This window comes from Molossus molossus, unplaced genomic scaffold (assembly GCF_014108415.1).
Source record: "Molossus molossus isolate mMolMol1 unplaced genomic scaffold, mMolMol1.p scaffold_m16_p_17, whole genome shotgun sequence".
In the NCBI taxonomy this organism is placed as follows: Eukaryota; Metazoa; Chordata; class Mammalia; order Chiroptera; family Molossidae; genus Molossus; species Molossus molossus.
The window spans coordinates 10476147-10489240 of NW_023425352.1; the positions used below are offsets into that span (position 1 = coordinate 10476147).

The 13094-nt window shown below is 36.9% G+C and overlaps 1 protein-coding gene across 1 annotated transcript in view; it reads left to right on the plus strand.

Moving 5' to 3' along the window:
- PDZD8 (PDZ domain containing 8) overlaps positions 1 to 13094 on the plus strand; it is a 64672-nt gene that overhangs the window by 23112 nt on the left and 28466 nt on the right. Inside the window, exon 3 of the mRNA XM_036265658.1 lies at positions 4630 to 4732. Coding sequence (XP_036121551.1) covers positions 4630 to 4732 — 103 coding nt within the window. The remainder of the gene's footprint in view (positions 1 to 4629; positions 4733 to 13094) is intronic.

Below are 13094 nucleotides of genomic sequence, written 5' to 3' on the forward strand. Positions count from 1 at the left end.
CTGCTAAGGGCACGTACTTCGGTTGCAGTTTGTCCCCGGCCCTGGTTGGTCGTGCGGGTGGCAGCCACTCGATGTGTCCCTTCACATCGATGTTTCTCTCTCTCTCCCCCTTCCTCTCTCTCCCTCCCACTCTATCTGTACAAAAAATGGAAAAATATCCTCGGGTGAGGATAAAAAAAAAACAAAACATTGAAGTTGTTGTATAATTGGAAACTTTATGATTCAGGAGGCAACATGAAGTGGAAATAATACCAACTTTTGAATTAGAAAGTGCTGTCTTTACATCCTAGTTATGTACCCTTACTGTTTGTTGTATGTTCTTAGGCAAGTTATGCATCTGTAAAATGGGCAAGACTGCTACCTTGTCAGTAATTGTGCTCAGAAATAGGTAAATAAACCACAGTGCCTACCACATAGTAAGCCTTCAGTGGGTGTAGCTTGTTGTTATGCTTTAATGTAATCATTATAGTGTTTATCAAGAAGAAAACAAATCTTCAAACAAACCTGTTCTTTTTTGCATATTTGGTTGTGAGAACGGGAATTTGAATTTTATTAATTGATAAGCGTTTTGCCCTATAAAGGGAGGTTCTTTTCTAATGATCTGAAATAGAGTTTTGAATTTCCCAATTGAAAGTTTGATGGTGGAAACACAATTTTGTTTGTAAAAATTGGTTCTAACAATGCTATTTTTTTTTTTGCATTGAACTAAAGTTGATTTTTTAAATCACTGCTGAACTCAATTTATATATTTGTAGTGCTTCTATTAGAAGACTTAGTGTTACAGTCATATTGTTAAAACTTTTTAAATTTATAATTTAGTCTTAAAGGATTTGAACTATTTTGCAAAGAAAACATGCCCACGTGCAGTTAAATAGATAAATTAGATTAAAAACAACCATATAGAGAAAATCAATTTTTTGTCAGGAAGGGAAACTTAATGGATAACTTAGCTCTCATTTTCTGATAAACTGTGCATGTTCTTTGGGGAAAAGAAATTTGGCACCAAATTCCAGGAGGGCTTTGTCACCCTCTTTATGTAAAAGACATTGAATGAAGCACTGAAATCATTTTCTTTGTTTTCGCTGGTTTTATCAACCATTTATTGTTTGTTTGTTTGTTTTGTTAATTCTCACCCCAGGATATATATATATATATATATATTTTTTTTTTTTTTATCCTCACCCGAGGATATTTTTTCATTTTTTGTACAGATAGAATGGGAGGGAGAGAGAGGAAGGGAGAAAGAGTGAGAAACATCGACGTGAAGGGACACATCGAGTGGCTACCACCCGCACGACCAACCAGGGCCGGGGACAAACTGCAACCGAAGTACGTGCCCTTAGCGGGAACCGAACCCGGGTCTCTCCGGACCGCAGGCTGACGCTCTAACCGCTGAGCCAAACTGGCCAGGGCCAGGATATTTTTTCCATTGATTTTTAGAGAGAGTGGATGCGAAGGAGGGAGAGAGAGGGAGGGGAAGAGAAAGAGAGACATGAATTGGTTGCTTCCTGCACATGCCCCAACCAGGGCTAGGGATAGAACCTGCAACTCAGGTACATGCCCTTGACTGGTAATCGAACCCTCAACCCTTCAGTGCAAGGCCCAACACTCTAACCACTGAGCATACCAGTCAGGGCAACTATTTATATATGTTTAAAAACAAACTAAGATTATAGTCGGTGAAGGCAAAGCCTATAAAGTTCTGTGGTGTGAGAGTTCTGTACTCTGAGGTGGTATATTTAGGATATAGCCTGTCCTAATTATAGATAGAAGATTCTAATTAAGGTCACTTCTTCACTGAGTCACATTTAAGTCACACTTACACTGTTCTAAAGCCTGTATTTTCTCAGCAGCTTTTGGAATGTTGTTTTGTGTTACTGGGTTCCAAAAATACATCACTTAAAAAAAAAATTTAATGTTAACACAAATACAGAAAATGATAGCAGTTGACATTCTACTCTATTACCAAGAGTCTTACTTTATTCCCCAATTATGTATTATCAGCACAGACTCATAGATTCCTGTATTTTTCAATGATTATAATTCTTTACTATTCTTAATTATTTTGTGCATGAATTGTCCCTGAGTTGGCCACTAGGAACCTCTTTAAACTTGGCTCTGTATGCTTGTGACATGATCCTGTCTTTTTTTCCTCCTCCTTCTTTTTTTCAAGGTCTTCCTCATTTTCTGGTATAACAAGCAGTTCCAGGTTTCTTTTGTATTTTCCCTGCCACAGTCCTAGAAGAATCAGCTATTTTACCAGAGAGCCCTGGTTCCTTTTAATAAAGAATGATGTTAAAAATCAAGATCTGGGTGTTGGGTTGTTCACTGCTACTTCATATATTCATAGGTCCCTTCAGTGGACAGAGTTGTGAAATACATATATGTATAGACACTTATACATATATGCGTGCATATTCACATACACAATTTAGAAATTATAAGTTCACCAATACTCCCAATTCCAGTTCATCCTAGGGTTGTTCCTAGTCCTTTGCCTTGGTTCTTGCTTCTTCCTCTTTCATATTTTTATGTCCCTTGAACCCTGGCTCCAATAAAATAACCTCAGCACTTTTACTCATTTGTGTAATTCTGTAATAGATCTCAAATAGTTTCAGAATTGCTTTAGTTATACAAGTACAGAAAACATACTTACTAAAAGGAATTCAGGATTTATTTTCAGTCTCATCTACTCTACCCAAGATTGAGGAGGTATGGTCAAGTACTGTGCAGTCATATGCTGCATAACGACTTTTCAGTCAACTATGGACCACATATTTGACAGTGGTCCCATAGATTATGATGGAGCTCAATTTCCTATAAAAAAAAATGGAAGGATATGAGGTTCAAGAGGAATTCTTTTCTTCTGATGGGAGTAATGTCGGTGAGGCTTGGCAATAGATTCCCTCTCATTTAGAGCACCTCAATTTTGTCTGCAGAGATTGCATTCCAATTAGTCAGCCACTGACCTCTAGCACAAAGGAGCCTGTCTCCTATCACTGCATACTCAGTGGGCTACAGTCCTCCCAGATCTAGCTTGATGGTCTTCAGAGTCGTTGTAAATTTTTGTTAAGACTGAAGATCCTGCACAAGGACACAGATCCACATGATTTGCAAACATTTTCTCCCATTCTGTGGATTGTCTTTTTGCTTACTTGGTATCCTTTGAATCACAACAATTTTTAATTTCAGTGAAGTTTCATTTATCAATTTATCTTTTGGTAGTTGTGCTTTTGGTGTCCTATCTTAAAAAATAATTGCCTAATCCAAAGAACCATTGCACAATCCAAGAATTATGCTTTCTTGTTTCTGAATCCTGAAGATTATTTGTTTGGGAATGTGGGAGCTACTAGCTGGTGCATAGCCTTCTCTACACAGTAGTCAGCGCCCTTAGGAAGTTTGCTTTTTGAACAGATGGTGGCAGCAAAGCTTTGATAAATGAAAATTCTCATTGTCCTAGACTTAGTATTTTATAATTATGAACCTTCTTAATGTTTTTCGCAATAGGTTGTTAAACACTGTTTAAATTTCCTTGTAAGATTAAAAATTATTTAAATTTAGGGATTTTTTTTTTTTTTGGCCATGACTTTATTTAGGCTTTTCAGTTCATGAAGCCACTTTGTGAGGCATAAACATGATTTGCTTGAGGTCTGCAACCTTAGAAAACAGTTTTCTTATATTACTCCAGTTATGTTTTATCCATTTGTCTTTCATTATCTCACTCCTATCCTCATGATATTCATGTAGAGATAAAGTTAACGGGGTGGTAATCAAGGTGTTGATTAATGCTAAAGCTGTTTTCAAGCTTACTACTAAAACATACTGGTGAACTCACGTTCTGATTTAGAAGATAGATAATATAGAAGTTGTTGGATATGAGGGTAAGTTTTTTTCCTTCAATAATAATAACTGCTTTATATCACCTCAAGATTGGACCTAAGATTTCCTTTTTATATCTAAATATTAAGCAGTAAAAATGGATGATGCATTTATTCCTTGATACTTGTTTTCAAATTAATAAAAATAATAAACATTGAGCACTTACTGTTTGCTAGGCACTATGCTGAATGCTTTGCATGCAGTGTTTTCTTTTACTCTCACAACAGCGCTAAGAAGTATGTACTATATTTCCCCTGAATTTTTCAGAGGTAGAAATGGGCTCAGAGAAATTAAATAATTTGCCAAGGTCACATTAGTAGATGGAGAAGTGTGTGTGTGTTCATAAGTAACTGTATTGTACTATATTATATCTGTGTAACTTTTATAGAAATGGTATTACACTATAGGCATTCTTCTACAACTTTTTTTAACTCAACAGTCTGATTTGAAGATCTATAGCTCTTGCTACTATGTATAGATATCTGATCAATTTGTTTATCTCATGAAAGGATGCTGCTTTCTGTTCGTTTGATTTAGCTGCTGAAAAAGAACTTGTCTTGGAATTTCATCTAATTTTAGCTTTACTTTTCCACTAGAGGGTATACCAAGTATTTGATTTAATTCTTTTACTTTTACCAAAATTATAATAGTAATGGAGTAATTTATTATTTCTTAGTATAATGATCTGAAAGAAAAGTTTAATGTACATAACTGATATAATAATCTCCTTGTTTTATTTTTATACTGCAGGTTACTCATTTTTGGATCCTATGACAGAGAGGCAAATATTCATTGCACACTTGAGTTGAGCAGTGGTGTTTGGGAAGAAAAACAAAGGAGTTCTATTAAGACGGTAAAATTGGTTTGCATAGTTTTATATCTGTATAAAGTTGAATTTTATAAGAATGCTTATATTAATATTTTCATATTCCTAGTTATTTGTGGTCATGTGTAAATAATTATGAACAGCTTTTATTGTCTTGTTACAGTACAACATCGGTAATGAAATGAATTACATAAAAGCAATAGTATTCAGATTGCTTGCTTGCATAAGAAACCTAGTCTAATTTCCTTCCAGAAGTTTAAAACTGTTTCACTGGTATGGAATTAGAAACATTTCTAAATCCCTTAGAAAGCATATAAATTCAAGCATTCTTTTATTCAACGGATATTACTTTGTACTAGGCACTGTGTTAGATGCTAAGGAAACAATTGAAGACAAGAAAAGACCCTGTTTTTGTGGTGCTAACACAGGCAAAGGTTTGATGTGAGGGTTTGAAGAGGAGGGAGGTGAACTACACATTAAAGGATGGAGGTGGAACATAGCAATAAATGAGTAAACCAAAGAATTAAGCAAAGAAATTTCCAGAGATTGACAAGGATGATGAAGAAAATAAGATTATGATGAAAGAGTAATGGCAAAGGAGACTCTAGTTCTGGCGATAATCAAGAAATTCTCCAAGAAGATGACACTGGAGCAGGATGCCATGACACTGGAGAGGACACCCAGTTAAATTTGAATTTAAGATAAACAGTGAATAATTTTTTTAGTATAAGTGTGTCCCCTACTTTTGTTTGCTAAATCTGAAACCTCACACTGGAGATGCGACCTGAAGCATAAGGAAGAATGAGCCACGTGGAGAGTTTGGGGGATGAGGGAGTGGAAGGCACTTCAAGCAAAGGAAACAGCAGAGGTAAAGACAGGTGTGTCTGAGGAACGGGAAGGAGGCTAGTATAGGTAGAGTATGGTCAGGGAGGTGCAGTCATGCTTAATCATAAAGGGCATGGCGAGGAGTTTGAATTTTATTATTTGTGGTAGGATAGTTGTTTTTTTATCTTTATTGAGAGTATTATAGATGTTCCCCATCTGACAAGATATTGTGTACATTTTGTAAAAAAAAAAATTCTGCCTGTGTAAAGAATGGATTGTAGGAGGATAAGAGTAAACCTAAAGAGAGATCAGTTAGGAGGCATTCAGGTAAGGTGTTGGTTACTTTAGGTGGTAGCCAAGGAAATATAAAGAGGAGGATAGATTTGGGTTATACTTTTGGTGTGTGAAGAAGTTAGCTTTCTGGTTTCTTTTTTGATATCTCGAAAGAGACTGTCACCTAAATTGCAAGACTTTGGGGGAAAAATATAAAGACTTTTAAAATATTTTAAGTGCTAGAATTAAAAATAAATTGCTTTATTCTCAACATGTTTTCATTGGACTTGTTGGGTTCTTTGGATTGTTAAATGAATAAAAATTGTTACTTAGTTAATATTTTTCCAAATTTGAGTTGGTATTTCTGAATGTTCTTTATAGAATTTTTAATAGAAATTATGATACGCTTCTTGGAATTTGCATAAATCTAGTAGTCTATTAAAGATTTAGAGCATTTATCAAAATGTTGTCTGCAGAATTTCTTTATTAAGCCCATGAAGTGTTGCATTGGAAATAAAATCCCAGGATTTTATGTCTGAAAGAGAAAAAAAAAAAATCTCTGCCATAAAGGAACCTGCAGCCTTTTTTTATTTTTAAGAAAAAAGATTCCATATATTAAGCTTATGTTTGGTAATAATAAAACTCCAAGAGTGCTTCTTGGGATTCCCAAATCTCTTGGGGGTTACTTCTCATCTTTCAAACATAAGATCTATTGAGCACATCAATAGTTTTTTGCAGGAATAAGTTATAGTTGTATTCTTGAGAGATGTATTTAATAACTTAGGTATTTAGCTGTTTCTATCACATTTAGCTCTTGGTGGCAGTATAGCCAATCTTATTATTACTTATAGCCAATATTTAGGAAAACTATTTCTCTATTATATTTTCAGTATACTAGTGAATAGGTCCTTTTGAACTGTACTTACCTAGTTGTTTTATATACTAGTAATGTGCATTTTGGTATTTCTAGAATAGTCTATTATTCTTCATAGCATTTTAAAAAATGGTTGCAATTTTCATGTTTTAAATGGGCCCATAAACATATCACCATGCTCTTAAAGAACATGACTTTTAATGGTTATGTGGTATTTTTATAGATGTTCCCTGCTAAATTGTTTCCAGTTCTTTTTGTAATAACTATTGTGTACATCCTTACATAAAAAATGAGCAGTGTTAAATTCTTTTGGAATAGAGTAATTTTGATCAAGGTGGGAATGTAAGGAGAATTAAGCTGGAAAGGGAAGATGGGTTGACCCACAGAGTTTGAATTTATGAAAGTAGTTATGAGCTATTGAAGATTTTAGACATGCGAATGACATGGTCAAAATAGTGGTTTTAGGAAATTCTTTCCCTTTTTGGTGGTTGTTCATGCCTTAACTTTCTTTTAAGTTACATCTCAGCCCATTTGAAGTAACTCCTCAGAGGAATAAAATAACCAGCTTTATAATTTGTTCTGAAATATATAAATACATGAAAAAACATTATTGTTTTGTCCGGGTATGAAATAGCCATAACTTGACATTGCTATTGACATTTTCAGTTTCCCTTATTATATAAGATTAGGCAGCTTTAATATTTTATAATAAAAATTAGTAAGACTTTCATCTTGATCATAATTTTAGATCTCAGCATATGTCATCGGTAGTTTTAGAGAAATAACTCTAGGTTACTAATTACATCTGGTGTCGAAAATGTCAGCAGCAGTTGTGTCTTCAGGTATTAAATTACACATGTCTGAATTTAATAATTCTACAGAGGAGAATTCGAGTGCTCTTCAAGATGACATAAAACATTGCAGGAGAGGATTTGGAATATATTGTAAATTTGAATAGGAAAAAAGGAGTATTAAAAATAAGTATGCTAAAGTTTTTGATGAGTTTGGAAACTATATTTTTATAAATACAGTCTTCAGGTTTAAATTAGTTTTTTTTTTTAATTTTTAAAATATGTTTTTATTGATTTTTTTAGAGGGAGAGAGAGAGAAACATCAGTATGAGAGAGATACAGCAAGCGGCTGCCTCCTGCACTCCCCTACTGGGGATTGAGCCCACTACCCCAGGCACTGACCGGGAATTGAACCAGGGCCTCCCAATCCATGGGATGACACTCAACCCACAGGCCAGGCTAAGTTAGTTTTTTTTTCCTCTTGATTTGAGGGAGAGAGAGATAGAAACATTGATGAGAGACAACATTGATTGGCCGCCTTGTGCATGCTCCCCACTGAGGATTGGGCCCACCACCTGGGCACATGTCCTGACCAGGAATTGAACTGGTGACTTCTTGGTGCATGGGTCAGTGTTCAACCACTGAGCCACACTGGCAGGATACGTTTTTTGAATGTTGAAATTGACTCAGTCACTAATTTCAGTGAATATGCAGAATGAAAGAAACTTAAATCCTTCCATATTTTAAAGATACCTTTGAGTTTTTAAAGCATTATAATGTACCTTATCATGCCATTAATAGAAGATCAATAGTAGATTACAAACTTTAGATATGTAGTACTTGCACAAATGTTGCAGGTTGGAAATAGAACAGTAGTAATGCATTAGCTATAAGTATTAGCAAAATCTAATGAATGTGGCTTACGCAAAAAAGAGACTTGCCTTGTGTGATAAGCTCTCAGTTAGTATGTAATCAAGGAGCCTGGCTCACTGGCTTCCTCCTCCATCATCCTTAGCATAGGGGTTTTGTTCTCATGATTGCGAAACATCTAATGCACCCCTAGGTATCCACCTTTTAAGAAAAAGTGTGCGGAGTAAGGTATGCCAGAGGCACATGTCACCCAGGTTTTGTCCTTTTTAAATTCTTTCCTGGAAGCTCTACCCAGGGACTTCCACTTATATCTCATTGGTTAGAACTGAGTCACATGGCCTCTCCCAGCAGCAAGGAAATATAGGGGCTCATTTTAGTTGTTCAGCCTTTGTACAAGTAGAAGATTATGAATACCTTTTAGGTGGTATGAATACCTTTTAGGTCTTGCCACAAGAAAAAAATTAAGTCTATTTGATGACTTTTTATTTTTAAGAGAATTTTTCTTAAATTGGGATATCAGAGAATAATGGAAAATAATAATTTAACAAGTAGCTTGCATAAAGCCTACGCTCTACCTCATTAGAAATCTAAGGCAAGTTTGGAGCAAAATCAGACACTCAGGTCAGTGCCCTGCTTGTTATCTCATTTGCACAATAAAAGAGCTCATAGGATAAATGAGGTATTTTATGTTTGTCTTTTAAAAATAATAAAGATTCGCCCTGGCCAGTTTGGCTCAGCGATTAGAGCGTCGGCCTGCGGTCCGGAGAGACCCGGGTTCGGTTCCCGCTAGGGGCACGTGCTTCGGTTGCGGTTTGTCCCCGGCCCTGGTTGGTCGTGCGGGTGGCGGCCACTCGATGTGTCCCTTCACGTCGATGTTTCTCACTCTCTCTCCCTCCCATTCTATCTGTACAAAAAATGGAAAAATATCCTCGGGTGAGGATAAAAAAAAAAATAAAAATAAAAAAAAATAAAGATTCTTCTTGAGAATTCCATTAAATGTGATAGCTGAGGTACAAATAAAGTAGATATCAGGCTTAAACAAAAATTAGAGGATTCTCTTGCAAGAAATGATAAAGTCAATACTAAAAATATGTTCACTTACACCAAAAGAGACAAGGCAGTTTATTTTCATTCCATAGCACTATGTGGAATTAATATGATGATAATTTGCTTCCCTTTCACTAATGAATAGATTTAAGGAGTTCAGATTTTTAAAACTTTCAGGTAATGATTGATATTTCAGTAGGAAACTAATAACATCTATATATATCTAGAATTTATAGTGCTCATCAAATAAAATTCACAATAAATTGATCTGACATATTAAACATATTAAGACATACATAATCATTGTTGTGTGTGGTAAAGCAAGCAGATCATATAAATATCACATGAGTACACAGACAATTTTGAAGAGAGTGATCCTGCATATTACTTTCGCAGAATTGGGGTTCCCTTGCAGTTGATCACCCATTTGCTTTACCCTTAGTTCTAGACATCAAATATGTTATGAGTAAATGTTCTTTTCTCTTACCTTCTCTGTGCCTGTTTCAACTATCCTGCCTGTATCATCTATGCCATCTCTTCTCTCATTTATCCACACTGTCACTTCATTCTTCAAATAGATTGCTTCATTCTTTGTGGAACGCTGGAGGCCATGGGAGGTGGGGGAGGGGGGAGAAGGCACCGCTGGAGGCCATGGGAGGTGGGGGAGGGAGGGAGAAGGCACCATGAAAGTGAGCTGCGGAACCTGGGAGTCTGGGAGTGCTGGGGTAGAGGAAAAGGCATCGGGGCCAGCGGCACCCATGTTCTGTTTAGCTCTTTCCCTTATTCTTCATTTGAATAAAAGGATGAGCCCTGGCCAGTTTGGCTCAGCGGTTAGAGCGTCCGCCTGCGGTCCGGAGAGACCCGGGTTCGGTTCCCGCTAAGGGCAGGTACCTCGGTTGCAGTTTGTCCCCGGCCCTGGTTGGTCGTGCGGTGGCAGCCACTCGATGTGTCCCTTTCACATCGCTGTTTCCCTCTCTCTCTCTCTTCCTCTCTCTCCTTCCCACACTGTCTGTACAAAAAATGGAAAAATGTCCTCGGATGAGGATCAAAAAAAATAAAATAAAATAAAAAATAAAATGAATAAAAGGATGAAATGAGTTTTAAGTTTAAAAACAAGCTTTTTAATATTCATTTTATCTTGGCCCTGTTCCCTCTGCACTCAGACACTTGAAAGCACTTGTCCTTTATAAGAGACCAGGTCTTTCCTTCTGTGATTAGAAACAGAATGTTAAAAATTCAAATAACTGTTAAGTCAGTACGTGGGCACAAATATAACACTATCAAATAGGAAGGAAGAATATGGATTTCTTCCTGTTTTGAAATGGAGATGGAATTAGAAAAGAATCTTCTGGGTCCTTTGGATATAGTACACAGTAGATGGGCAGAAGAGAGATACTGGAATAGTCATGTGTTCAATATAACGAAGAAGAAACACTTCGTGTTTTGCGTAGCCCAATATGCAGGTACCAGAGGGTATTGTGGTGCAAAGCATTAGATGTCATTATATTTCAGACCTGCCTGAAAAATAAGAAGTAATAAATTCCTGAAGAGCAGTCAGCTAACAATTGGAGAGCATCTATAAATGATAACTTGGAACTCTTAATTAGAATCAGTATATTCTTTTCAGAGGGTGATAGGGTATCATTTGGCAACTTCCAACTGGCTTCAGCTGTACCCAAAATTATGAAGTCAGAAGAATTCACCTCACCTCTTAGATTCTGAACTTTACCTCTTAGATTCTGAACTTTATCTTTCTGTTTGACTCGAGTGGTACTTTTTTTTCTCTCCACTGTTGCTTCCCTCATTTTTGAAAGGATCTGATTCTGAAAAATAGTTAATATCAGGCTTCTTTCAATTTTTTTTTAACATACTCTTTCTTACAATTAAAGAGCCATTTGAGGAGATGATGCCTAGAGTCTGTGACATACTTTTGCCATATACAAAGAGCAATACTTGTAGAATCTATACTTGTTCCATTAAATCCTACTACCACTAACAAAAACTGGACTGTGAATGGTACTTTGATAATTAGGAGACAGTTTGGGAGTGGTGACAGTGGAATCATTTTAGAACAAAGTCAGGGAAAGCTCTGAAACTATGGGGAGAAGGGATTTAAATAGAAGGGCCTTTATCATAAGATTAGCCATGTTCAGTTGCCCAAGACTGAGGTGATTCAGAGGTGATCTGCCTTATTATAGAGCCCAGCAAGTCTCCCTCTACTTCCAGAGTGAAGGCAAGGGCAGCTGAATAGAGGAAAAGGGTAAGTAGTTGGGAGAAAATAGAATATAGAGAAATCATTTCTATCTAATATGAAGATCCCAAACAAGTGTGTTAAAGAAATGGAAATAGCCCTGGCCAGTTTGGCTCAGCGGTTAGAGCATCGGCCTGCGGTCCTGAGAGACCCGGGTTCGGTTCCCGCTAAGGGCACGTACCTCGGTTGCAGTTTGTCCCCGGCCCAGGTTGGTCGTGAGGGTGGCAGCCACTCGATGTGTTCCTTTCACATCAGTGTTTCTCTCTCTCTCTCTCTCTGTTCCTCTCCCCCCCCCCCCCCACTCTACCTGAACAAAAAATGGAAAAATGTCCTCGGGTAAGGATAAAAAAAAAAAGAAATGGAAATAGTAAATGCATTTTCATCTTTCAGAAAACCTGATGAAGATCCATAGCAAAGCTTCTCAAATCAGTAAATTTAGAATTTGGGAAACAGTAAATTTGACCAAGTGTAATATCCTATATGATTCAACTATTTATGTGAGTAGGTGCCATAAAATGAATATACTTATTTAGAAGCCGTGAAATTCTCAGAGAGAGTTATTTGTGCATTTCAGGTTTCTGTAATACAGGAAATTTGTAATAGCTGGATCAGGTGGGAAGAAAGAACTAAAATTACCTTGGAAGTAAGATAGCCATGTAAAGATAAATGGATGGGAAAAAATTAGTGATCTTCAGCTGAAAAGACAAAGGGTAGGTGAATGATTAATGGAAGCATATAAATACAAAAAGTGAACAGTAGGATAATCAACAAATTTACTGAGCAAGGAACTAAGTCTATGAGGCTGTGAAGATAAATCTCACATTTCTGATGATAATCAGATGATAAATGCTAAAAGGAGGATACTTAAAAGGTCTTTTATAATACTACACACTACATATTTGCTGGTAGACCTCACAGGGGTACATATGCTATTTTCTTTTTATGCTGTGTTCTTACCTAATAGAATTTCTGGTTAGTCGTGGTTGTTACATGAATGTCCTAGAGGGGTGGGGGAAGGATAACAAGTCTGACAGTGACTATTTCTCCTCCATGTCTCCATACTTCTCACAGGACAGGCCCACCATGCTTCCAGCTTCTGCCTGATGCTCCAGCTCCTGCCTCTACTAGTATTCATCCTCCCTCTGTCCTTCCAGCCCAAGGTTGGGTGTGACTTCTGACTGTGGCTAATACAGTCAAACCTTGGTTCTCGAATGCCTCCCATCTTGAACCAAATTATCTCAGTTTTTAAACAAAACTTTGATTCTTTTTTTTTTAATCCTCATCCGAGAACATTTTTCCATTTTTTGTACAGACAGAGTGGGAGGGAGAGAGAGGAAGAGAGAGAGAGGGAAACATCGATATGAAAGGGACACATCGAGTGGCTGCCACCCGCACGACCAACCAGGGCCGGGGACAAACTGCAACTGAGGTACGCGCCGTTAGCGGAAACCGAACCCG